At 36.3% G+C, this 26,541-nt stretch overlaps 1 protein-coding gene across 1 annotated transcript in view; it reads right to left on the minus strand.

Moving 5' to 3' along the window:
* Positions 1 to 11,178, minus strand: part of TAFA5 (TAFA chemokine like family member 5) — a gene marked incomplete at both ends in the record, with an annotated part of 362,745 nt that extends 351,567 nt beyond the window's left edge. The window contains one exon of the mRNA XM_082752195.1: positions 11,067 to 11,178. Coding sequence (XP_082608321.1) covers positions 11,067 to 11,178 — 112 coding nt within the window. The remainder of the gene's footprint in view (positions 1 to 11,066) is intronic.
* Between the last annotated feature and the right edge of the window lie 15,363 nt (positions 11,179 to 26,541).

Raw genomic sequence — 26,541 nt, forward strand, 5'->3', positions numbered from 1 at the left:
TTTCTTTAAAAATCGACAAAGTCAGTACATTCAAGATAAAATCTAGGTTCCAGTTCTTTTCAGTACGTCAAAAGCAAAATTAACAATTTTATTTTCTGTCCTTTTTTTTTTTTTTTTTTTTTTTAAATGCACTTTTCTTTTTTCTTCTAAGGTCTCATTCCCTGGAAGAAAATTCATGGGATTGTATTTCTTTTTCAGAAGGAAAAAAAAAAAAAAGAATTAAGAGATCTCGGAAAGAGTTATATTTTGCTACATTCAGATGCAATGCTACATCCTAAGTATAAATATGTGCATTTATAGAAATATACACAGTCCAACAAGTCCTCCCATCCCCCCCCCCCCCCCCCCAAAAAAAAAAAAAAAAAGAGAAGAATAAAACAAAGCAAAGCAACAACATAAAATGAGTTGAAAGCATACTTTACAAACATTGCTCTTCAACGCAGGTCTGGAGTTTTCATTCCATATGCTTTATATGACCAATGAGATTATTTGAGAGTGAAAGTATATTCTTCCTTAAGAGCTCAGTTCTATCACATCTTTTGCTTTAATTTACTTTTAACATAATTTAGAATGACAGAACAGAAAATAAAATCTAATTTTAGATTTATTATATTCTCTGTGCTTTATTAACACCGGCAGTTTACTAAATTGTAATAATGTATATACATGCAGAATGATCACAGAGTTTACAAGTGGACTCAGAGAACATGATGCATGTGAAAGAAAAATAACCAAGCCCAATTCTCAAATCTCTGCAGGGCTAGCAGTTGGGAGAAAAAACCTCTACACATAAATCAAGTTAATTTGTTTGATAAGTCACTAGCAAGACAACGTGATTCACACAGCTGTATTTGTCAGACCTAGTAATAGACAAAGCACTTCAGAAAGCGGCAAGACAAATAGCTGAGCCAATTCACCTGACCCTAGTTAAGAAAAATAAAGCAAAATTGAAAAATGTAGAAAAATTATTTCTCTATGCTATAACAGCTCACTAAATTCTAAAAAGAGTTTTCAGACATCGGTTATTACAAGCAACAAAAGGAAAGGCGGTGAAATATACCTTATTAGAGTGCATTCTCAATAACGTAGGAAATATTTTCTTGTTTTTTACTATATTGGTCTGTGATGGAGATGACAGATATAGAAGTTTCAGGGGCTTAACTCAAAGTAGTTACTTCATTTTTGTTTGAATCTTATATTAAGACTTCAGGAGGAAAAGATTACTTTCAGTCTGTGAAATTCAGGATTCTGGAGCACATCCCTTTTGTCTATATAGAGATAAATTATCTGAGAAAACATTAAGCAATGATTCCTAGTGTAACATCTGCTCAATATGATATCAGTCTTATAAAGGCAATGTAATATTTGGCTCAAATAATATACTGGCTATACTGGCTTACCTATATTTCTGTCAAATGTCAAAACATAAAAAGATAAGGATTAAGCTGTTTCATAGCTTTTGAAATGCCACCAACCCAAGCATTATAAATTGTTTTCAAACTAATTCATTGGAATTGCGTCTGAAACATTTGTGTCTTAAATCCATTCATTGTAATTACAAGTGGCAGTTCATGCAACTTGTTATCACCCTGAGAGTCTGTGGCAACACTTTACAGAACTCTGCAAAAGCATGGGAAAAGGAGCCCATGCACAACCATTAACTGCTAAAAAGTCTGTTCAGTAAGGCATTCTCAATAAGATTATATTAAAAATAATGGCATTTATAGAGAGGATTAAGGTAGGGATATCTAGCTATACATGAAACAAAACCAGATTTGCCCTGCTTTTAGACAAAAAATGTCCATGAACAAACTACTGTGAAGATATACACCACAGAAAAAGACAAAAAATAGCAAATAGCAAAAAAAAAAAATAGATTTCTTGGTTGAATGATCCCCTCAAAAGAATGAGGTATAGGAGACAACAAAACTCTCCAGACAAAGTTATTTACACTAAAGAATGTAGAATTGGAGGAACCACTTTGGTAGAGCCTAATTGGTTGAATCACCATCCCTGGAAGTATTTAAATATGTTTATGTATATATTATGTATATATTTTAAATATATGTATATATATTTTTAGATGTAGAGCTTTGTGATATGGTTTAGTGGAGGACTTATTAATGTTAGGTCAGTGTTGGACTAGGTGATCTTGGAGGCCTCTTCCAACCTAAATGATTCTGTGATTCCACACCAAAGATAATGACATAACGTAAACTTCTTTCATAAATTGAATTTGGTTACCAGGTCAGGGGAGAGAAGGAAGGACAGGAGGAGTTGAGGTGGTGGCACTTCAGTGCTGTGAACTTGTACCTGTTCTAACATTCAAGACAAGCATTCCTAATCTTCTTCGTCCCTGCAACATATATATACACACATTGTTCATCTCCAAACATTTTCTTAACTAATTAACTCATTTAAACTGCCTGCTAGTGAATCATACTATGAAAGGTTGCAAGGTGCAAAAGCATTTAATATTATTTTCTGTGGAACAGGCCTAAAAATGAGAAAAACAGAAGTAGAAGTTTACAAACTTTGGTACACTGATCTAAATTTCACCTAGTTTCCAACTTCGTGAGGAAAGAGTATTTTTAGAGTGCCTAGAATGTGAAAATACTGGCAATAAAACTGGAGTATTTACAGTAAGGTAAAACACATTGCAAAAAAAAAAAAGTTCAGGATACAAGCTGTTTGCAAAGATGTCATCAGAAAATCCCAGTAATTTATGCCAACTACATCTTTGAATTTGTAAAAGTCCATTGCTGCAGTAGTTCAAAATCTTGACCTACAGTCTTAATAGATCTTCATTACAAAGCTTTTCTACACTTTTTCTTCAGAAATACTGAGACAGTTATTTAACTTTAAGCATTTAAACATTAAGTGTGGGCTCAGAAAATACCATGCAATATTCTAGAGATTCTGTCATGAAGGACAGGATTCATCCGATAACATGTATGCTAAGATTTGAGCAAGTTGTCTTACTTTATCATCAAAAATCTACTGCAGTTTGAGGTAAATTGTGCTATAGAAAGGTATCTAAAACAGGGCATGTGACTTGCACTGTAAAAATGTCCATTTCCATTGACTTTGAAAGGAGACCATGGTAAAGGCTGTTGACAATACTGCAGAAATCTTAAATAAGGAAAGATCAGTCTTATTCAAAGGGGATCAAATGTGTGTTTGCCAAGTGTTTTAACCCAACAGGATCTGAGTTCCAGAACACATGTGTTAGGCTATCGGCTCTAATTAGAAAAAACAAACAGGAGGACATCCATGGAAAATCTTTAAATGAAATCTTAAAAGGATCATTAACCACACGTTAGGATCTGTAAGGACATACTAGGTCAAATGCCTTATAGAAGGTAATTTCAGGAGAACTACCACCCCTAAATAACATTCAGTGAGAACAATTTCTAAAGCCTCTTAGTTTTATTTTAAATATTGATGTTCTTTTTACCGTGCACACAAACAACTAAACACTTCTATACTCATTTCAAAGTGAATGTTCAATAAAGTGCTACTGATAGTGTGTACTGAAAGAATTCTAGAACAGCTTGGTGTTATTTTTCACTAAAATAATTTTCAGGATGAACTAATATAGTAATCTGAGTTAAATTCAGCAAATGATTTTAGATTTTTATAATTCAAACCTATATCCAGACCTACTTTGGAATATGTTCACTCAAAAAAAAAAGTCACATTTCCTTCAGGTATTACAAAGGAAAAGCATATATTCAAGGTTTGATTTCATATAAAATCCATTTTGATTCAACAAAAAGAGAAAACTGAACCCTTCCAGTAACACCAGAGAATGCTATCAGTAGCACATGACCTCTCACAATGTCTGTTATGCTCACATGTAGATTAGTTTAAAGGGAGATAACTGGAAGTGCCAGAAGTCACTGGTCCCCCGACATTTCTATATTTCTGCCTTCAACCAAACCATTTAAAGCGAAGTGCAGAAACTTAGCTTAGACTCACTTCTATCATTTGGCTTAACTGTTCTGCCAAACTTTGCACTAGTGTAGTTAAGTGAAAAAACAAATATTTCACTAGGAGGGATTTAGAGTATTGAAAGTGATGCAGACATCTGGGGTTAACAGTATCTCACATTGTCAGAGCAGCATCTCTTAGAACCCATTTGTCAATATTGGTGTTGTAAGATAATCAGAAAAAAAAGTCCTAAGAGGTAAAAGCCACCATAAGTTACACTGATAAACAAGCACACAATACAAATTCCCTTTTATTTTTTGATAGAATTTTGAAACCAAACTTTCTGGTTTTCCCCATACCTGGGGATTTCTAGTTTCTGTAAGAATTAAGGGCCTCTCTCTCCTTGATAATACAGCTTTGTTAGCAAACAAAACCAGTGGATTCTACCCAGCTCTACTTTTCTTGAGTAGAGCTGGTCATTGCAGTTCTACTACGCAATCAAAGAAGATCAGGAATCAGCCCAACCAACATAACTTGCAGTTTGCAATGTTAACAGTCTCTTTGGCGTACTGCTCTGGGCTTTTGTTCAGTCTTTGGTACACAAAAAGCAAACAGACCACATCTGTTAACAGTGCTCAGGAATTAACCTCTACACACAACAAACAAGGACTAAAGACAGAGGCAGCCCCTGTTCTGGACCCTCAAAACACTAAGCAGAACAATAGTGTCGTATCTCAAATTGCTACTTTCTGTGATAGGCAAAGACAGAAGGAAGCTTTATTTTGGCAGGTATACAATTCTAGAAATAGGATAGGATTCCACCCTATTACCCTATTCTCCTGTTGGAAGAGTGGGAGCTGCCAGTGGTGGAGGGCAAGGGGATCAGTTAGTTGAAAGTACATGTTAACTCGAGCTAAAAGAGAGTGAAGTTGATAAGTCATATCAACTTACAGCCTTTAAGGGAATGGTAACCACAAGAAAAATCACAGAAAAAGGTCTCTAGGAATTTGTTGATGTTTTCCCCAACAGCAGCACATCATTTGGCAAAATAAATAGCATTTTGTTTGAGAGAAGTAACTTCTTTATTGGTGCACCGGGCAAAAGGTGCTTAAGAAGGCACTTAAAAAAGGGCTGGGAGATGTAAAACATGGAATGATGTTGAGTAATAAGCTATTACTCAGGAAAGAACCCCCAAGGTAGGCAAGATACTTTCCTGTTGTCTGAAAGCAATCAAGTATTTAAAGGAAAGCGTTAAAAGAAACAGACTATACAAAGTCTAAAATAAGACATAAGCCATGAAGTCTTTAGATCATCACTTGAATGCACAACCCTCCACAATTATGCCTGCAACTCCTGTACTGTAGTCAAAGTCCATTCATTGGCAAATACACACAAGATCTTTGAAATAAACCTCTACAACAAAAAAATACTGGAAAATGCATTCTAAGTATGGTTCATATTTCCAAATTGTCACTACACTATTTGTAGGGCTGACATAAAAGTATAGCACTCTGAAGACTTCCCAAAGCTTCTACAATAAGCAGGCTTGCAGTGTAACTTCCCCTTAAACAGATCAAACATAACAAATCCTCATCCCAATGGCAGAACAATACACCTGGGTATGAGCCTACACATTAAAAAACTTTCTTTGAGTTTAGCAACAAAGAATATGCAGACCAGGAAGTTTATGGTTAATCACCACTGTCTAGATTTTTCTATGCATTTTACACTCTCATCCATAGTTCAGTATCCAAGTGCATTCTTGAATTATTGACGGTATTCAAGGCATAACTTTGATGAGCATGTATTTGGCGTGTCAGACGCTAGACTAGTTGTTTCACATAAGAGCCTTATGTTTAGAGTATTCACTAGGAAAGCAGGAGACCTAAAATAAATTACATCTGAAAACCAAGAGATTTCATATCTCCTGCATCTAGAAAAGAAGAATGAGTGGGAGAACACCCCAGACTAATCTCAGTTAATTTCTGTTCACTGTTCTTCTTCAGTAGTCACTAAGCAAAAATGAAAGATCAACAGGGCCCCAAGTGAAAGAATCTCTCACATATTTGCACACTTGTCCAGAGCAAAGGTGCTCTACTGCATTCACCAAATACTGTTTTTGCAGTATATCCTCTGAAAAATATAGTATACTGCATAAGGAGAGAGGAAAATAAATCTTGATCTCTCCTACAACCCTACTAGGGTTCTAGGAGAATGGAGAATTCTATGCCATAGATTTAATTAAAAATATCCCACTGTTTCTAGTTTTTCTCTGTTTCCCATTGTACCTACCTGTGTACTTGCATGGAGGTAGTAGTTATCAGAATTCAAATATACTTGAGAAATTGTAAATATTGATTATTCAACCTTAAAGGTTTAAATTCAAAAATAAAAGCAATAAAAATACATTTATTTTGTTGATGCCAATAACCTTATGTAAAGATCATCTGGACAGACTGCAGCATAACTGGTCAGACAACCTCAATGTCAGTTTGGTACTCACACTGACAAATAATGGTGCATTGTAAAGGCCACAAAGACTATACCAAAGGTTTTAATTTAAAATAAATAAATAAATAGCTTTCTTTAAAAAAAAAAAAAAAAAAAAAAAAAAAAAAAAAAAAGCAGATACTTTATAAAGAAACAAAATTTTAATATCTTGCTTTTCTTATTTAATGTCGCAAAAGATTAATTTTCATTTCTATACACCAACTAGACTGAAACAAAGTTTGAATTATTACTCTTGCTCTATGTCACATTAATTCTGAGTGCAGAGTTTTGGAAAAATACAAGCACAGTAATTCTCGTAGAAAAACTAATAAAACTACAGATCTGTTGTACAGATTTATTAATCTTTTTCATTTGTAAAAAAAAAAAAAAAAAAAGGAGAAAGAGATCTGAATGATATAGGGTCAGTAATAACAGCTGCAGCCCTTCATTCAGAGGTGACTTATTTGCAGTAGTCTTTGATTTCTAGACAACAAGTAATTCCAGAAGAGGATGATGAAAAGGTATTTCTCAAGTGAGCAGTGTCTACTCTACATATAACAATATGAATTCAATCTAGGATGAGATTATATATATATGAATATATATACACACACACATGTATATATGTATATATATGTATATATATACACACTAATATATATATAAAGAATTATCTTCATTTTGAATGGTACCAAAGTCTTTCAGATTTTTATTTATTTATTTATTTTTTATTTGTGCTAAGGGCTTGATTTATCAATAGCATGAATGAACTTGTACTTTTAATGCACAATTGTATTGGTACATGAAATATTCTGCATTTTGATAATTAAAAAAAAATAATCTAGATGTTCATTACTTCGCATAAATACTGGGCCTCACATTGCTCTCTTTGAAGCATAACATTTAAAACATGAAGGTGAACTTTCCAAGTACTGCTTGCTTTTGATACTGCCTTTAAAAGTATGACTTTAATAGACCAGCAAAGCCTATAACACCACAGGGGTGTAATGTTCTATTCCTAAAGCTTTCAAAACAGTACAAAATATGGAAAGTCAAAAGCTCACAACAGCGATAACTTTAGTAAAGCTGAATCATTTGTTGTTTAAAAAGTCATTATTTACATATTAAAAGGACCTCTGTATTTTCAGCCAAGCTAACTGAATAAATGCACTAAAAATTGATTCTGAATCAAACACATCATTTGGATTTCTGATGTAGTATACATCTGTGATATCATAGATTTTTTTTCTTACTTTGGCTGAACTTTCTAACATGGAAAAAAAGATGTAAAACTCAGTTAGAAAAGAAGAAAAAAGAAAAAAAGCAGTTCAGTGTACCTTCACAAAATTAAGACAGTAACTGAAAGAATTCATTTCAGGTACTTCTGTGCGGTCTACTACTGACCATTAAACAAGTATGTCTGGGATCCAAAATTACCACAGCTCCTAACTCTGAATTGCAACTGAAGGTGTTCCCCCTTCTATTAGGATAGCCTATCTAGACTGTTTTTGCATTTTCTGATGCTTCTGGTAAGTAAACCAACTCCTTGGTAGTCATGCAAGTGGACTTTGTATATAAACATCATAATTTACTACTTCACATTTGCCTTCCCTCGTTGAGAACCTACCAAATAGAACCACTTTTCTTTGGCAGGAGATTACATTCTATTCATCACTATAGCAACTAACCTAACTGATTCGATGCAGGTTTCTCTTCCTACCATAGGATGGAGCCACTATCCCTCACTATAATCTAAACATTTAAGAAATAAAAAGCGATTTGACAAAGAACACAATTGTGCTTCAGAAACTGAAGTATAAATTAAAGTCTAATGGACTGTACACATACAGCCAGAAAAGGCTTTATAACTATCTGTTTAGCTATCAGTTGGAACTCAGGAGTATGGTGTTTACTAGATGCTCCCAGTAATAGGGACAACTATTGAACAACAAATACATTCCCATAAACAAAAGCTACACAAAGTAATTAGGGGAAGAAATATCTATATAACTGATTCAGGAAAAAGCTTTGTCTGACTACTATATTAAAAACTAAAATAAGCAAGGTAAATCTAAAGTTTTATTTATAATACTATAAAAAAGTTCTGATTTTTTTTTGAGCTACAGAGTTTGATGTAAATATTGTAAAATGATACAGTGAGAGATAAGATGAGGTTCCTGCTATTACTTTAATAATAGATTTTTATTTTTTTTTTTTAATATGTCTGCTTTATATATGAAATATAAGTCAGTATACTTCCATATACTTGAGTATAAGGTGTATAGAAAAATACAAAACACCTTACCTGGTCAGGTGGTTTTCCTTTACTTTATATGAAATACTGAGAAGCTGTTACTCTTAAAATGTAACTAGTTGTCATTTCCCACACCCCTGCTATGCTTTTTCTCGAAAAATAAGGCATCTAATGAAATAAAAATTGAATAAGCAAGATCACTATGTGATTTTGAGAAGAAATCAAAAATTTTGAAGTACTATTTTACCTAGAAAGAGCTGCACTTCTTTTTTATTATTATTATTTTTTAGACATCCTCAGCCTTTCCACAGAGCAAAAAATGTTTTTGCAATTTTTTAAATACTACAGCTAGATGAAATGTTCATGGTGCTTCATTAACATTTGGAATTGCAGTTGTCAAATCAGTGAAACATTGCATAAATGGTGGAGTGTTTTGACACTGCATATTTTAAGCTGTATGGTGTTTTTTTCAGCACTATATGACATGAAGATCGTACTACATTTTTCAGGAACATCAACGATGCTGGCTGAGAGAAGTAATTAGGAACTGGCCACTCAGACACAACAGAAATTGTCTTCATATTAGCAGCTAACATCTACATTGTTCAGCATCAGTAAACAATGCCAAAAATAAAGAACAAGATGTAACAATTCAAATGAATAACTTCACTTCTTAAAACCGAAGATGTCAGACCTCTCATCACTGAATAGAGGTGATCAGTCAGAGTTTATGGTTAACCCCTTCTGATGCTACGCTTAGAGAAGATATACTCAGAGAACAATTCTTATCATCTCATAAAAAGCCTAGGACTCTCCAGAGATTTCTAACACAAATTAAAGAAAATATTTTGCATTGCTATCATTCAGCTGAATTCCCTTTGCACTTGCATCCTCTAATATGCTTTTACTGAAGCACTTATCTCTCAGTATGAATATAAATTCTTTTAAATATACATGTTGTTTAGTATAGCCTCCATATTAACATATTGAATATGGCATTATGTACAAAATGAAATTATTTAAAAGTGTGGCCTGTTTGATATGATTTTTAATGAGAAGTGTAATGCAAAATGTGTTAAATTACAAGAAGTAATTACAAAATATGCTATTCCTTTTGGAATAAGCCTCTTTCACTGTTGTCAGTACTAGTCTCTATAACATGCAAAGAAGTGAATTAGAGGTTTTCTTGGGCAATTACAATCTTTTAATTCAGAAAAAGAAAAAAAAAAAAAAAAAAAAAAAGAATTGGAGAATATGATACAGTTGGAGGCAATGGAATAGAGGGCTAAGAAATGCAGCAGGCATGCTCCTGAAAACCAGAATTCATTTCCTAGTCATCATAACCACCACTTATTACAGCCCAACAAGACAAGCCTAGAGTAAAGTCTTTTATGCTACAGCAAAGGAAAGGAATGCACACTATGGGAAAATTAGAGCCCATATTCAACTCAGGTTGGGAAAATACAGAGTAGATTCACTCTGGCAAAGTTGTGCAGGCCCCTCTTGATAAATTACATTTTTTATTATTGTAGCATAGAAACATTTTTTTTTTCCTCATTCTTCTTGTTGAAAAAATCTCATCCTGGTACTATAGACAAACTTGCATTTCACAGACATACAGACAATAATAGCTTTTATATCACACAGCTGCTTGAAAATTACACTTGCCGAGAAAATAAATAAATAAATAAAATTACGACCTTTAAAAGTATTAATATTCCAGGTACTTGACTCTTATAGATTTATCTGTAAATCAGTGTGATTGACAGACAATCTACCCACCCTGAAAAATAATATGCAAAACTCTACCAATAACCTGTGAAGCACCTCTAAAACTGATAGCATAGGCTCACTGAACTGTTGAGGATGCACTTAGGAAGTTCCAGAGCTTGCTCCAGTGCAATTTCACATTCAGAGGATCATGATGATCCCAGTAACGTAAAGACATCTGTCACTTGACTAAGTATGTTCTTCCTAAAGGAATTAACATAAAATATCTCCTGTTGATGGAATGTGGCCTGGAGTAGGAGTGTGTGTGTGTGTGAAGCAGTGCAGGGAAGAGCTGGTACTATCTGATAACAAACAGCGAGCACTGGGTCACTGTTACTGCAACTGAAAAGTTCATTCTTAAGATCCAGTAAGCATTCCTGATTGGAGTGGGAATGCCACATCCACAACCTAAAGGCACCTTATGTTCCCAAGAAACAGCAGTGCTAAAGAGTCGGTCTCCCTGCTTTACCGTGGGGGGAAAAGGGCCGAGGCAGTAAGCCTGAGGCACAGTACCTATGCCTGTCAGCCTCAGACCTCGGCCTCTGCCAGAAACATCACCTCAGACAGGAAGGGCATGGATTTATGTCCAGGAAAAGCACCAGGACAAATATGTACTTACTGCAGTAAGCGATTAGTAGACTGGCCAGGATCATGATAGCCCAGAAAGTTGAGGACATGCTTGGCAAGGCATTGGCATCTTTCCTGCTGCTTCTCCTGGGAGCTGGAGCCATTGAAGCCACTTCCCCAGAGGGGGAGAAAGTCAGACAGTTTCACCAGCCAGCTCTCCCGTTGACCGATGGCCTTTCTCCAAGCGTAATCCCAAAGGCAGGCATCTTCCACAGCCCCTCAGGAGCAACACGGTCCTGCTGCAGGTCCTCAGCAGCAACACGGTCCTGCTACAGGAAGCATCTTCCTGCCAGAAAGCCAAGGCGCCTCTGAAGCACGCAGGACTTCGGTGCAGCGGCCGCAGCCAGGCTTTCCTCCTGCCGCTGTGGCGATGCTCACAAGCGTGGCGGGCTTTATACAAACTCAGACACCCGGCGTGATGCTGAGCTTTGAGGATGTCCCACAGAAGAGCTTTTTTTTTTTTTTTTTTTTTCCCTCCTCCTTCTTCCTCCCCTCCTTGTTAATTTCCAGAAGTTGTCCCTCTAGCTTTTCTTCCCCCTCCCCCGGGAGAGGGGAACCTCCTCAGGAGGGCCCCGGGCCGAGGCGGGGCCGTGAGGGGCAGCCTCCTCCGCCCCACCGCCGCTTTAGGGCGCCCACCGCCTCACAGCGCACAGCGCCATGGCCGCGGAGGGCCGAGGGCACCTGGGCGCCCGCCGCCGCCCTCCGGCGAGGCACGGCTCCGCCGGTCAGCTCCGCGGAGGGCCGAGGGCGATCCCCCAGAGGAGGATGAAGGGGAGGACGGCAGTGGAGATGGGCGCTGCGTCCACCCGGTGGAGAACCCAGCCTGAGCTCCCCCCTCCGGCTGCTCCTGCGCTGGGAGCTCCCAGCCGGACACTTTACAAAGGTCGGCGGGTGGGCGTCCTCCCCTCCCCGGCCACCGGCTCCGCTCGCAGGCTCTGCAGCTCGAGCAGCGCCGGTCCTTCAAGTAAAACGAAGGAGGAGGCGGGGGAGGAGGAGGAAGACGAGGAGGAGGGCGGTCACGCCCACAGGTGAAGAGCGCACGGAGCCGCCCTTCCCTCGGCCCCGCCGCCGGAGCCATCCCGGCCCGGCGTCTCCCCGCGGCTTTCCCCGAGGAGGGAAATGGGGGAGCCCTCAGGAGCCCTGAGACAGCATCTGGAAGGGAAGGGGCCCAGGGTCTCTTCTCTCCCCCTCACCTCCGCGGCTCGATGCCCCGCCCTGTCCCAGAGCAGCGGAGGGATGCATCGGTGTGAAACCCGGTCTAGGAGGTCCACCGGTGCTCAGTAGCCTTCAGGGTAATAATAAAGTGTACTCAGAGGGACCAGGTTGTTGAGCTTTTTCATTTGGAGTCTCCATGGTGATGTCCTCGAGTTAGTATTTGAAGTTCTGCATAAGGGAGTCACCTTAGGGTGCAGGTAGGGTTGGCAGAGTGGAAGAGGAGTTGGGCACAAAATATTCCAGACACATCCTCCGGTGTTTTGCTTGCATAATGAAAATACTTAAAAAGTAGACCCATGTTCCTCCAATAGTGACAGGTTTGTCTGATTGTTTGTCACTTCAATATATGGACCTCTAATTGTTTGAGTAGTGCATTATTTGCAAGGCAGAACTGTAGGGATATTTATTTATTTATTTATTTTAGTACGGCTGCACTTGACTGGACACTAGAAGCAAAGTTCCATTTTGCATCATGAGGACATTGTCAATGTGATCTCTTTGATTTCAGGTCTGATTATCTACCAGAGTGGTCTGCATCCTTAACTGGTAGGGCAGTAAGCTCATGTGTTCAAGTGTGCTTCAAAGAGATGAAGCTATAGATACCACTTTGGCATATGTACAACATGTGGCTTTTCTTCCCCTTATTTTCAGTGGAAATTTCTATTACAGTTAAAAATCAGAATGTAGCATTAAGGTAACATGATAAGCTTTATTCTCCACCTCCACGCCATTTAAAAGAGCATTTTATTATTATTTTGTATTTAGAGACTAAATCTTTGTAACACCTTCAATCCCTACTTAGACACTAGATTTTCTTTGTAAGTCAATATAAATTCCATACCTCCTTTGGTATCCTGAAGTATTACTTCAATTTGATGTTGTAAAGTACTATTGCATAATGAGTTTTTTAAAAGAACTGGACTTTCAAATTTCCTGTTCTCAGAACAGATATAAATAAGTATTAAGCAACAAAAATGTCTCAGCATGATGTGCTACTGTTCACAGCAATTCCAGGACTAACATGTAAATTAAACCATTTTCTGTATATAAGAAAAGAAATTTGATTTATATTAGACCTGCATGTATTGAACATACTGTTGACTGATATATTTTAACTATTGCAGAAAGGAGAAAAACGCAAGTAGCTTGACAAGAGACATATAACATGGCATATAGATTAATAGATTTTAAAGCTACAGGGCATAGCTGCAACCGTATACAGGCTTCTATACCTTTTGGTAGGGTCTATAGAATTTTATAAAGTAAATCTTACATTTTACCCATTAAGTCATTGTTATACAAGAGGATTTCCCTTGGAAATACATCCAGCTTTCAGTCTGAGGAGTGGGAGTCATGATTTTTGTTCACCTAAATAAAGCCTGAAGCCTGATGCAGAAATGAAAGTATTGCTTTGCTAGTTCTGAAAATTGCCGTGGTTCACTTGAGACCAGGTTATCTCTACTGGCTGAGAACTACCCAGCTACTCAGAAAGTAAGGTACCGCTCACTGACAACAAGGATTACTGAGCTGGGGCCTTTGTGTTTCTATTCACATCCACCTGTAATATTTATTTATGTGAGTTATAGTTATGTGAGTTATATTACTTTCTGATTTGTTTGTCAAAGGCAAGATAAGCCTTAAAACTCTGTAAAAATAAATTTATTTCACAGCTGCTTTGTTAGGAAGGTATATTCTTTAAGCCCCAGTAATGGTCTGCTTTTTCTTCTCTGTATTATGTTGAGAAGTACCTCACTGAAGAGGGACATTACTCACAGACTAAAATTCTGCTTGGTGAAAGAGTGGCAGGATGTGACTTTAAATTAATATGCTTGCATATTTCCTGATGTGGTGACATGGGGTGACATCACCCCACCGGTGGTGATTTTCAAGGAAAATGTGTGATGCCTAGTGACTCTAATGCCTACGTCTTCTTCCAACAAAGTCCCAGTATTCAGACCTTTGAGTAAACAGAGATGTGGAAACAATGATTAAACCCACAGACAGACGTCTGAAAGCAGATGTACCTTGAATAGGAAAACAGAAACCCACGTTAAAGGCTGTATATCAAAGAGAAATAAGCTCATTAGAAACCAGATTTATTCCCATACAATCAGGGACACAGATCTCTTGTTCTACCATTGCTGTTGACAGAGTTAATATCTAAAAGGAAATTAAAATAATAGTTATGCCATTTATTTAGATAGGGTGTGCCATTGCTCCAACCGAAATCACATGCAAAATGTTTCTATCGACTTGAAACAAGAATAGTCTGAAGTCTGTTGTATGCTGTATCTGTGTGCCAGACAGTTTGTCCATGATGTGTATACGCACCACTGCATTCTGCTAGAATGTCAGACCTGGAAAGCACGTGCAGTGATGTTGACCTCTATTACAGGTGCAGTCTCAGAGGATAAATCCTGGCATTCAGTTAGCATAGAGCACTTAGAGTGTAGAGGGAAAGTAACATTTTTCAGATCCTACAGAGATCTCCCATTCTTTCTGAGTTTGTTCATTTACTTCAACAAGAAAAGTTTTAAGTAAAAAGCATGTCAGCTATGCCAATAACTGAGCTTTAGCATTAGGTAAAATGATTTAGTTGATTCTAAGTGTTGATTTTAAAGAAAGAACACAATAATTTCTGAACAGAAACTATTGTTTAGATGTGTTGAAGTCATGGGAAATGTAAGTCAAATAGATGTAAAAAAAAAAATGTGTAAATACTTTTTATTTCCAATGTTACAAACACGAATACAAAAACAGCAATGTATCATCACTTGTTTTATTTCACAAGAATTTTCAAAGGAAAGGCATTGCAGCTTAATACTGAGAAAGCAAGTACTTCAACTTTATTTAAGCATTTACATTTACAACAATGTTGTTAAAAGACTTGGTATGTCTCTCTCTTTACAATCTTTTAATACAATCTCTTTAACAAGTATCAGAAAAACTGCAAGGGAATTGCAATGTTTGTCCATCTTTGAGAAGAAGGGATCAGTGGAAACTGGAAGATGATACAGATTCATGGTTAAAGAAAACTAATATTTTTAGTTACATTTTTTGTGAGAAGATTTGCTATCTTTGTTTTTACTAATCTTAAGCCATGTTTGAAAAAAAAAAAAAAAAGGCTTAAACACATACTTCAGTGATTTTATGTTATATATATATTTTATGCCTGTATGTTGATTTAATAGGGAATGTTATTAGTTCCTATTAAGCACAAAATTATTGTATTTGTGGCAAAGAAAGAGGAAGGAGGATAGAGTGTGTAGATGCATGCTGATTTCATTGTCAAGTTATAATTTAGAGACTGAGTTCAGTCTTTCAATAACAGGAATCATGTTTCAGTCTAAATGGCTGAGAACTGCATACATCTGAAGCTCAGGAACTTAGTTCTCAACCAATACTTTAGTAAAAGCTTTTATTTACAGAGTACTGAAAAAAAAAAAAATCATAGAAAGAGATTTTGATACATTTTCATGCAAAAGATTTTTTTGAAGGGCAATTATGGTAAGGTCCTTGAGAACTGCCCACAATTCTCTAAACATATCTTTAGAGGGAAGCTATTCATTCTATACAACTCATTCTTTCAATGACCAAAGTTAGGTCATATTGCTTATTGCATTATATCACATATATGGCAGGTGTTCTCACTGATGAGTACTTTTGCTGGTTATTACAGACCTCTAGATATGATGTATCACTCGTAGACTGTGCCTTTTCACTGATCTTTCTGTAACAGACTCAAGCTACTGGTTGGCAGTGTTTTTCTTGTAGCCTTTTTTTTTTTTTTTTAATATTGCAATGACATATATATTTGTTTTAATATTCTAATGACTTTCTATATATAGTTTGATAAAATGTATGTGTTTCCAATTAAATATTAATACTTTCATAAGTCACGGGAAACCCTCACCCTGTAAAACAAAATATGTAAAGTTGTTCACTGCAGCTGTGCTAAACAATTATCCAGTTATTTGCGAAGATAGATTTAAAAACATTTAAAAATCAAGATAGTGATAGTGGAAATACACTGCCAATACAAAACATGTTTATATCTGTCTGTACAACTGATGCGTTGTCACAACATCCACATTATCATTCTGACCAAATACTATTTATAAAATTTACATTAAATTCCGGGAAATGTCTGAAGTAGAAACACTTAAGATCCATTTTAATTTCACTTTGTGTCAAAGGCAAGTGTACAGTTTTTAGGAAAATCTTGACACTAATAAAATATTCTATCAAAATCTGTGCCATTTTTTCAAGAAAAAAATAGCTGTAAATAACCAAGAAATTAAATGAAGTTTTGCAAAAGTACTACGTTCCCATTTAGATCCTTAAAATACTTAGGAAAAAAAAAAAAGTGGTAAATGTTGATATGCAAAATAAAACACAGCCCAAATGTCAGAACTAAGATTGGGTTATAATAAAATACATCTCCTTATAGCACATACTAATAAAATGTTTATTTTTATGATGTGGGTGTGTAAGATTGTTTCTTTGCACTGAAGTGCCTACAACTGATGTAGTAGATAAGTACGTTTCTGTAACTTAGCAACCTTCACTGGTTCAGAAAAAAAAAAAATAAAGGAGTATCTAGAATGCTATTATTGAAATTGTCTAGAGTTTAGCAAATTACCAAATCATTCAGTAGTGAGTCATTACCTGAGCTACAGTGATGCAATAGACTGGATTTGACAGCAAGAACAGAAATAACTAACTTGCATACAGGGGTAATTTAGGAACCTGCATACAAGGGTAATTTAGGAAGGTGAGTTATTTTTAAATATTAGGATTAAAAAATACAGGACATGAAATGGCAAACAAAACTGAAATAAATCCAAATATAGCAAATTACTTTAATTTCAGTAAGTAGATAAAGAATAATAGGGATATGAAATCATAACTAACTGGGAGCAAATTTCTGTCTTGCAGATTATATAAATTAATCAAATATAGATTAATCAAATCTGTTGTGGGTAAGGTCTAGTTTTACTTAATGTATTAAAGTGAAAGGGACATTGAATTCAATATCTGTTCCAAAGTGTCCAGGAAAATCTGATTTTAATACATAGCCATTAATAAAATTCTTTGTCATTAGATTTTAAGTAAAGACAGAATAAATGAACTTTTTGATAATATGTTCCATTTTGTCTTTTGTTGTTGTTGCTGTTCTAATTCCTTTTTATAAGTTTTCCTTGCATGACCTACCAAAATTTGTGTTAACTCACTTTTTAATACCTGTGTGATGTATGAGTAGGCTCACAAAAATAAACAAACTCTCATTCACTCCTTGATATTTTTCAGTCCTGTAGGAGATAGTTTTCCTGCACTGAGATCAACAGGAGAGAGAGATCCTATACATCCTATACACTCAGCAACTACCTATTTGAGAGAAATAATTATTTCATCAACTGCATGACCTTGGCATTTGTCTTTCAGGGCATGTGCTCCAAATAGTGATTGTTTCCTTTGATGTTCTAATACCCACCAGAAATGTAAGGGCATATGTAGCTAACTCTTTCTTCCTGGCATTTGCTGGAAATCTCACCAAGACGGGAGAAGAAAGAGGTGGTATCTTCTGGAGGTAGAGTACTGTGTCACTTCTTCCTGTTAATAACTAAGCCAGTAAGTTTTCTGAGCAGCTATCTGGCAATTGTTTCAATGCCTTATTTCCTGAGTTTCTGCTGGAACCATGAATGTTTAATGATTTCTCTGTAAAGTAAAAATACTTTAAATACATAAATACTCTATAAATATATAAATACTCTAAAGAGCTATATGATGAAATGAAAAATAAGTCAAGGCACAAACATTTTGCTAATATACATGTATTGTGAAGAACTCACATCAATGATAGGGCAGTGAGTATGTGACTAAGCTGGTACTTGAATTATTAAATTCACCATGCAGCAATGTGGTTTATCAGTGAATAGTTGGGAATTTCCCCAGAAAAGAAGAATGACAAACTAAGAAAAGCTGCAGATTTAAAAGCTAAAATTTTCTTCTAGAGCTGACAAGACTTACAGCCAATGTGGTTTGTTTGCCAATTCCCATTTGCCAATTCAGCTACTAGCTCTTCAGAGTAGAATGAAATAATGTTTCTTGTATCATCACGCTGCATTTCAGAAAGCAGCTAACATTGTGTAACCGGGAAATCTCTCAAACAAATCATCACCTTCCTGAGTGGACATTAGAAGCTATCAGTGTACAGTAAATAATAAGTGTAGAAACTGTAGCATATGAACCTGGTGGACTTTTTTGAGAAGCAGACAAACTGTCTGTTAACTACTTTTTTTTTTTTTTTTTTTTTTTTTTGAGGGCTCCAAAGGTAGATTAGTGATTTACTACAGTGCTTGATGGTAAAATCATTTTTCCTGTGGGATTTTTGGCTATGTTGATTTGTGTTTGTTTGTGTTTTTTGTTTGTTTGTTTGTTTTTGGGGGGAAGGGCATGTGTTTTTTTGGGGGGAAGTGGGGAGCAGAAGAGGTGGCATGGGTGCAGGGAATTCTGAATTGCAAAAGGGACTTTTTTCATATAACAATTAAGAACTGATTTGATTCTGATCGTGTTGCTTCTGTGTGCATCCTGTAAAATTAAGTCCATGATGAAGGATGGATTTGGATACTATGTTTTTCTTTTACAGAACACTAAGCTCATGAAGCTCAAAAATAGGAAATGCAAGATCCTACACCTAGGGAGGAATAATGCCATACATCAGTATGGACTGGGGGCCAGCTATCTGGAAAACAGCTTTGCAGAAAAGCACCTGTAAGTCCTGGTGGACACGAAGGTAACCACAAACCAGCAATGTGCTCTTGCAAGAAAGCAAGCCAGCAGCCTCCTAGGATTGCATTAGGCAGAGCACCACTAGGAGACTGAGGGAGGTGATTCTTCACCTCAACACTAGTGAGACAGCTGGGCTGCCACAAGAGGTAGTACGAGAGAGAACAAGACAGACATGTCCATCTCTTCAATATGGGAGACATAGACACAGTGAAGCAAAGAAATAGGGCATCTGCTGTACAAAGACAAGCTGAGAGAGTTGAGATTGTTTATCATCAAAAAGAGAAGGAACAAGGGGGTTCTTACCAATGGGCCATGTTGGGCGGGACAGACTCTTCTCCGTAATATAAAGTGAATGGGCAAGTAGCCAAAGGCACAAATACAGGAAGTTCTGCTTAAATGTAAGAAAATATATTTTCCTGTGAGGGTTAACATATGCTCAAACAGGTTGTAGAGGTCATTTTGGAGTCTCCATCCTTGGAGACTGTTAAAACATGTCTGGACAACATCCTTAGCAGTGTGCTGTAGATGATATTCTTTGAGCCCATTGAGTGCTCTTTCTAGTACACTTTGAGCAGGGAGGTCATAATGTCTACATAATGTCTAGAGGTCTTTACTAGCTGCAATTATTATTTAAAAAGTAATTGACTAATGCGAAAAAAAAAATAAAATTAAATTAAAAAAATATGATGCACATTAGATGCTGTCATGCCTCTTTTAAAAGTAATTGACTATCTTCTAAGACTTTGATCAAAATTTATCCTTTTAGATGGCATGATGAAGGCTAGGCACTTCAGTATAAGATCTAACCATCAAGTCAGCACATGGATGTAGCTTAAGAAATATCTAGTCGATAGCCACTAGAAAATGCTGAGGACAAGGATTATTCCTGTCCTGTCATTAGGACTAGAAGTATTTTTCAGTTCATTTGGGTCTTTATCCCAGATGGTATTTTCATGATGGTATTCATGAAGGTAGTTGCCTATAATTCTATGTGTTATGTTTAGAGGAGATTAAAGTGGTGGTGATAGGGCAGATGCCACACCATGTCCTCAAGGCATCCTAGTCATTACAGCATTTGTTCAGGATGTATGGGAGCTCAGTTCAGTTCTCTTCTCTGCTTTAGGCAAACGTGCATCAATCAATGGTTCTATAATGGGGCACTTAAAATCCCCATGTTGAAACAGTGTCACCGTACATATAATAAATCAAGACTTACAGGGCAGAAGGAGAAAGTATAAAAGTGAAATTGATTCTCTAGCTAACTATTTATGTGGGTACTCACCTTGAGAGGAGACCAGTCTTTTCTAGCCTGATCCCAGGATGGTTTCTGTAATTTTAACAATGACTGTATGATGTGCCTAATTATAAAAAAGACAGGCCACTGAAGAAGATTGATATTACAAAACTTTGATTTACTTGGTCTTAGCTCCCATGCTTTGTCTGTGGATTGGATAATACCTAGTGTGAATGTTTAACATTCATGACAAATGTTGTATCCCATTGCATAAAATGAGATAACCCATGACATTGACTTTCTGACATTGAATCAGTTTCATGATCCTGAGCAAGCTGCTTTAGTTTACCCTGCTTGAGCAGACGAGTTGGACACGATGCTCTCAGGTGGTCCATTCCAATCTAAATCTGTGATTCTATGATTTGGTAAATAAACAGCTTTATCTTTCTTCTTTATAGAAATGGATACTATGTAATACTGAAACCTGTTGAATATATAGTGTAAGTGGGAAGAGAGAATGGCTCAGCTGTACATGCTAACTTGGCATAGACACATTTGATTTACAAAGCTTTAATAAGTAACAATTCCTCAAAGTGTTCAGCTCATTAGAACTGGTTCATCAGTACTTTAGAAAGGTCTCTATGCCTAGAGCAGTTTGGTTCTGTTTCCTGTTGGGCACACTAGTAAGAGGATGGTCAACTCATGCCTCAGGCAGTGAATATTGATTTTGCAGGTTTCTTTTAATATATCTTTTTGATGCTCCCCTGTAGAGCTTTACTATCTCCGTCATGCGTAAAGCCCACAATATTATCTCCAGTTGAATAGAATTGCTTTCAGTTTGGAATAGGGTGACCCACACCATTTGTTAATACATTTAGAGCTACTGGACTGGAAAAATGATGTGCAAAATTTTAAAAATAATGGCCTTGTCTTCTAATGGGGAAGCAATGTATTTGTTTACAAGAACACTAACAAATACTTTAATTCATTTTTATTTCAGTGCTGAGGTTAGCAGGACAATAAAAATGAAACCCAAACACATTTTCTGTGTCATCATGAATTAAGGCAACCAGTAAAATTCATTGACAAGATGCCAGCCCTCATCATTAGGGGCTTTTCTGATGCTTATTACACAATGGGTTTTTAAATCTCATCAGCTGCATGAGCTATCTTTGTCAGACAGGAAGGACATTAATAATGTCTTTATTTATTACATGAACATTGCAAACATGAAACTAACATGACATTTCAAGTATGTTGTAAATGTCTGTATGTCCATAGACTCTCTTTTGAGCATATTCAATGTTGGCACCTAGTATGACACAAACTTTCAGTTATCTAAAGTTATTCACTTATCTAAAAGTCTTTAAAAGACGTTTAGATGTAGAGCTTAGGGATATGGTTTAGTGGGGACTGTTAGTGTTAGGTCAGAGGTTGGACTTGATGATCTTGAGGTCTCTTCCAACCTAGAAATTCTGTGATTCTGTGATTCTGTGATCTGTGTTGGTCAAAATTATGCAGAATTGTTCCTTCTGCAACCCTCTCCCACCCCCCAAAAAAACCATAAACCGTACAAAACCAAACCAAACCAAACAAACAAAAACTACATGACCTGATATATCCAAAATGCCCTCTCATATGCAAAACTCTCTATGCTTTATATTAGATCTATTTTTTTAAGACAAAATTTTAAGGAGGTCATAAGAAGTATTGGGTTTGAGAACAGATTGAGTAAAAATCTTGCATACTTTAAATGGCACTTCTGAAAAGTTTAGATGCAGCAGAACTGTACAAGTTTTGATTGATGTGGATGTTCTTCAAACTTTAGAAGTGATAAAAATTAAAGGAATGTTTTTAGACAGGACATTTCAGTGATGTCTTCATACATGATTTCTCCTGCCTTATGATTAACTGTGGTGTTGGATGAAGCTTTTCTATACAGAATTCTTCCCTTTCTGTCTTGTCAGTTTTAGTTTCAATGCAATTTTAAGAGAGAGCTTCTGAATCATTAGACTTTCCACCTAATTGCAAAACCATTACAGCCTTAATATGGCAAGAGCTGAGCCTGTCACAGCATACATTTCCTTTAGTTTAATTGCAGTCCAGCCACCTTAGCTTCCTTCTAAGCTACTTTTAAACTTAGATAACATCCTTTATGAGGTTTCCCATAAACCAAAATGTCATTCTCGGAAACTCTGATACCTTTCCAATGTTACAGAATCATACCAATTTTTCTGTGATGTTTCTGATGCCAAATGGGAAGCAAAAGAAAATGTATCTTTTAAATAATGTCATAATAAGTTGTCTTCTTGTCTCTTTCAGAAAGATGTGGTAAGAATAATTTTGACAAAACATTTTTTAACAGAAAATGTTGAGTTGGTAAAACCAATTCTTTTCACAAAAATGCAACTCTTTTCAATAAAAGTTTCATAAAGATTTTTTTTTTCAGTTCCAAAATAGAATTTCTAATCAAATCCTGGCAGATGGAGATACACCTGTCTTTGTGGACAGTGCAAATTAGAGAGATATAAGCTTTAATCTCTCACCTTTTACTTCAGCAGGTAGCTGAGCCTGAGTCTAACACTTTCAAAGTGACTGTCCTCAGCACTTGGAAGGGAGGGTAATTCTTTATCAGCCTCCCTCCTTAATATCTCTTGAAAATGTTCTAAATATCTCAGTTCTTCCCCTACATGGAGATAAATAAAAATTAAAAATAAATAAATAAAAGATGACTGTGTTTACTGGAATTAAATTTGTGTTTTCCAGTCAGTCTACTTGTCAGAGTGCAAAAGTTGTTTGGATGTATTTAGGTAGGAAGACTCATACTGTGTCTGTGAAGCTCTACTAAGCTTTGGGTCACAGCTCTGTGTTGATTCATAACACATTATTCTCCTTCATTTAACAGGAATTATTGCTATGGATATATGTAAAAGATTGAGCATTTCTGTCTGTAAGATTTTACAAGGAAAAAAACTTTAGTCTTACTAGAAGTGAGCTGAGCCTATCAATTGAATAAACAATTTTAAGTGCATATTACATATCAATACAAATTCTCTGCTTACAATGATCACTAGTTCCTCCTAGATAGATTTTATTTTCACCCATTCCATGTGACAACAAGATAAAAGAATTTAGATCAATCAAGGGATTAACCACATAGTTGAGGATTTAAAGGATGCAAGTAGGTTCTCAGTAGTGAAGAGTATTAAAATTGCTGATAACTTGTTAAAACAGCAGTCTGACAAGAAAAGGTACACAATATTATTTCTTCTAAATTCATCTGTGGCACTCAAAATTGTGTGAGATGACTGCCAAGTGGGCAGTTGTACATATAAAAGTATCACGAGATACATTACTTGAGCATAAATTTTATGAAATACTGTGGCTTTTGAGAGTGATTTACTAAAAAAAATAAAAAAATAGCTGCTTAGAATGAAATTACCTTTAAGAAAATATGTGAAAGCCAAATTATGCATATTTTTTATAATTAAAATAAGCTGAAGTGATTGATTTGATAATATATCAAGTAGTGCTACTGAACATACTTCTTTGGCTATATCAGTTCTTGATGGCATTTCATTCCAAAATAAACTGATTACAGACATTTTTTATCATCCATATTTCCATATAGACTTAGGAGAATTATTATTTTTTACTGTTCTCCAATAAGCAGGCAAAAAAATATCAGAACAGGGATTATTTGATTCTAGGATTCTAGCTTATCTAGACCCTGCCTCTCAGTCTACTCCCTTCACTCATGACTTCATTTGAAGGAGGGAGGCAAGAAGGAAGGAGAGAAAGGAGAGAAGAATGAAGCAAGTATAAAACATTTTCTTCTAAGACACTGGAAGCAGTGTGTTAGATACTGCTCAGGCTCCAGTGAATTTTTATGAACTTACAAATTCAACTTTATTTGTTGAACACTTATTAGAATTACAACTTTCACATCAGATAGCAACATCTATTTGAAAGGAAGTTGGTTGTTCCTGTGCTTCTGAGAAATAAAATAATTTCAGAGTAGCCATGTTGTATTTCTTCCTTTCCTTCCAACTGTATAAATGGCAGCAGGAGAGTTTGATTGTAAAATTGACTACACAGTAACTGAAAAACTGGATTATTTCATCTTGGTGCTGACACTTATTCACAGGAAAATTTGCATGTTCTATAGAGTATTTATATGCACTTATTTACATTTAGGTTCACATTTCTCATTATAGGTAGACCTAGTCATGAAGGATGGCCTTTGGATATCTGTACCTACTCTGCCTGAGAAACAGTGACAATTCTTAGTACTGAACAAATCTTCAATGTGTTTTATAGTCAGCTCTTTCTTGGCTTTGAATCTATTCATGTCAAAGCTGACGGATTCTCTACATTTCTTGTTGCACACGAGCAAACAAATCTGGAAGGGATGTTTGCCTAAAAAAAAGGAAAATATTTTTCTAGAAACATGTCTGTCAAATCAAATTCAGAGGGGATGCCCTGTCTTAAAGACTGAAATGCAACCCAAGACTGGGTGAGATCAGAGTGGGACATTTGCATGGGATTCCATTGTTCTGTTGTAACTGCCTTGTAATGTTTAAATGTACAGAGTTAATTGGTAAGAAACACTCTTATTAAACCTATATTCCTTAGATTTATTGCCTCATGGAGTCAGGTATTTGTAACTGTGGTGGTTTTACCTTGCTAGGCAGCTAAACACCACAACCACTCTCTCACTCCCCCTCCTTAGATGAGGAGAGGAAGAAGTAAAGAAAAACTCACGGGTTGAGATAAGGATAATTTAATTAAAGGAAAATTATTATTTTTATTAATAATAATAACAACAACAACAATTAACGAAAGATTAGTATTAACTAAACAATTTAACTAAAGGGAAAAAAAGGGAAAGGGGAAATGGGGGGGGGGGGGAAGGGAAAAAAGGAAACAAACAAAAAAATAAATAAATAAAAAATAAAGGCTATATGGAAGTGCAGAGGAAAGAAATTACTCTCTACTTCCCACAAATGAGTGATGCTTGACCATGTCCTTGAAGCAGGGCCTCAACACACGTAGCCCGACATTTTCACAATGAGAGCCCACCCCTCCCCTCTTCTTCCTGTTTCCACCTTTTATTGCTGAGGGACCCAGTACAGGAACTAAGAAGCTAGAGTTTCATATAGGCCAGTGATATATGGTGGACAGAGTCTAGGAACAGGTGTAAGGAATTGAGCAGGACTGGGATGAGTGGGCTGCACTGTGCTATTATGTCAGAAACAAAGTCTACACACCTGTGGGCATATCTGTGGACACAGAGCTAGGAAAATTGGGAAGTCATTATTCAGATCAACAAGGCATTAAAACAAATGGAAATACATGGTTGGCTTCAGTCAAAACAGGTGTTTATTTGTAAGCAGAACTGGAACACCTACTGAAAGAAAATGATGTTTGCTTTTAAAAAGTTTGTTTTGATCTTCTGTGGAGTCAAATAAATCTTCCTCTGTAGGGATTTCATTATTTCAGTTGTTTTTGCTGTTCTAATATGGTGCTCACTTCACTTCTGACTCAAATAGTAGAAAAAGAGTGCTTGACTTTAAGTTTTCCTGTGAAGCCAGGGGTGGCAGGAAATGGCCCACTGCTATTATACAATGAATTCAGTAGTTAGCTGCAGGGTGTTGGCATACCACAGGCTGTGGCAATACTGACAAACAGCACACACAGTGGCTGTCTTGGAAAATGTACAAATGAGAGAGAATGAAATGACCCAGAAGGGCATATAACATTTAATTTGTAAATAGGATCTTATTGTATTGTAACACACTTGTTTTGTACAACGTGATCTGAAACACTGTGAAAACCTGCCCTGATATTCTTGTTCTGAACTGTTCCATTCTAAATGCCAACTCTTTTTAGTCCACAGCTCCATAAAGTATGTTCTGCATGTTATTCACATGTATCTGCACTTGCTGATGGACACGCAGGCATAACTATTTTCTGGCTTTCTGCCAGAGCCCAAGCACAAGAATATCTAATATACCAGCTGCCAAACAGCATTCCATGGGGAATATGCAATGTGATATTATACTACTGGCTTTGGGCTTCTCTCTTGCCATGCACAACACCCTCTACGGGTATCCAGACTCTTCACCGCAGAACAGGAGCCTGAATGACCATGACTCCTGGCATGTAAGAATGAAGAGACACAAAGGAGCACTTACAGCCTAGTTTTACATGTATTATTATTTTT

Source organism: Aythya marila (assembly GCF_965140915.1).
Source record: "Aythya marila genome assembly, chromosome: 1".
Taxonomy (NCBI): domain Eukaryota; kingdom Metazoa; phylum Chordata; class Aves; order Anseriformes; family Anatidae; genus Aythya; species Aythya marila.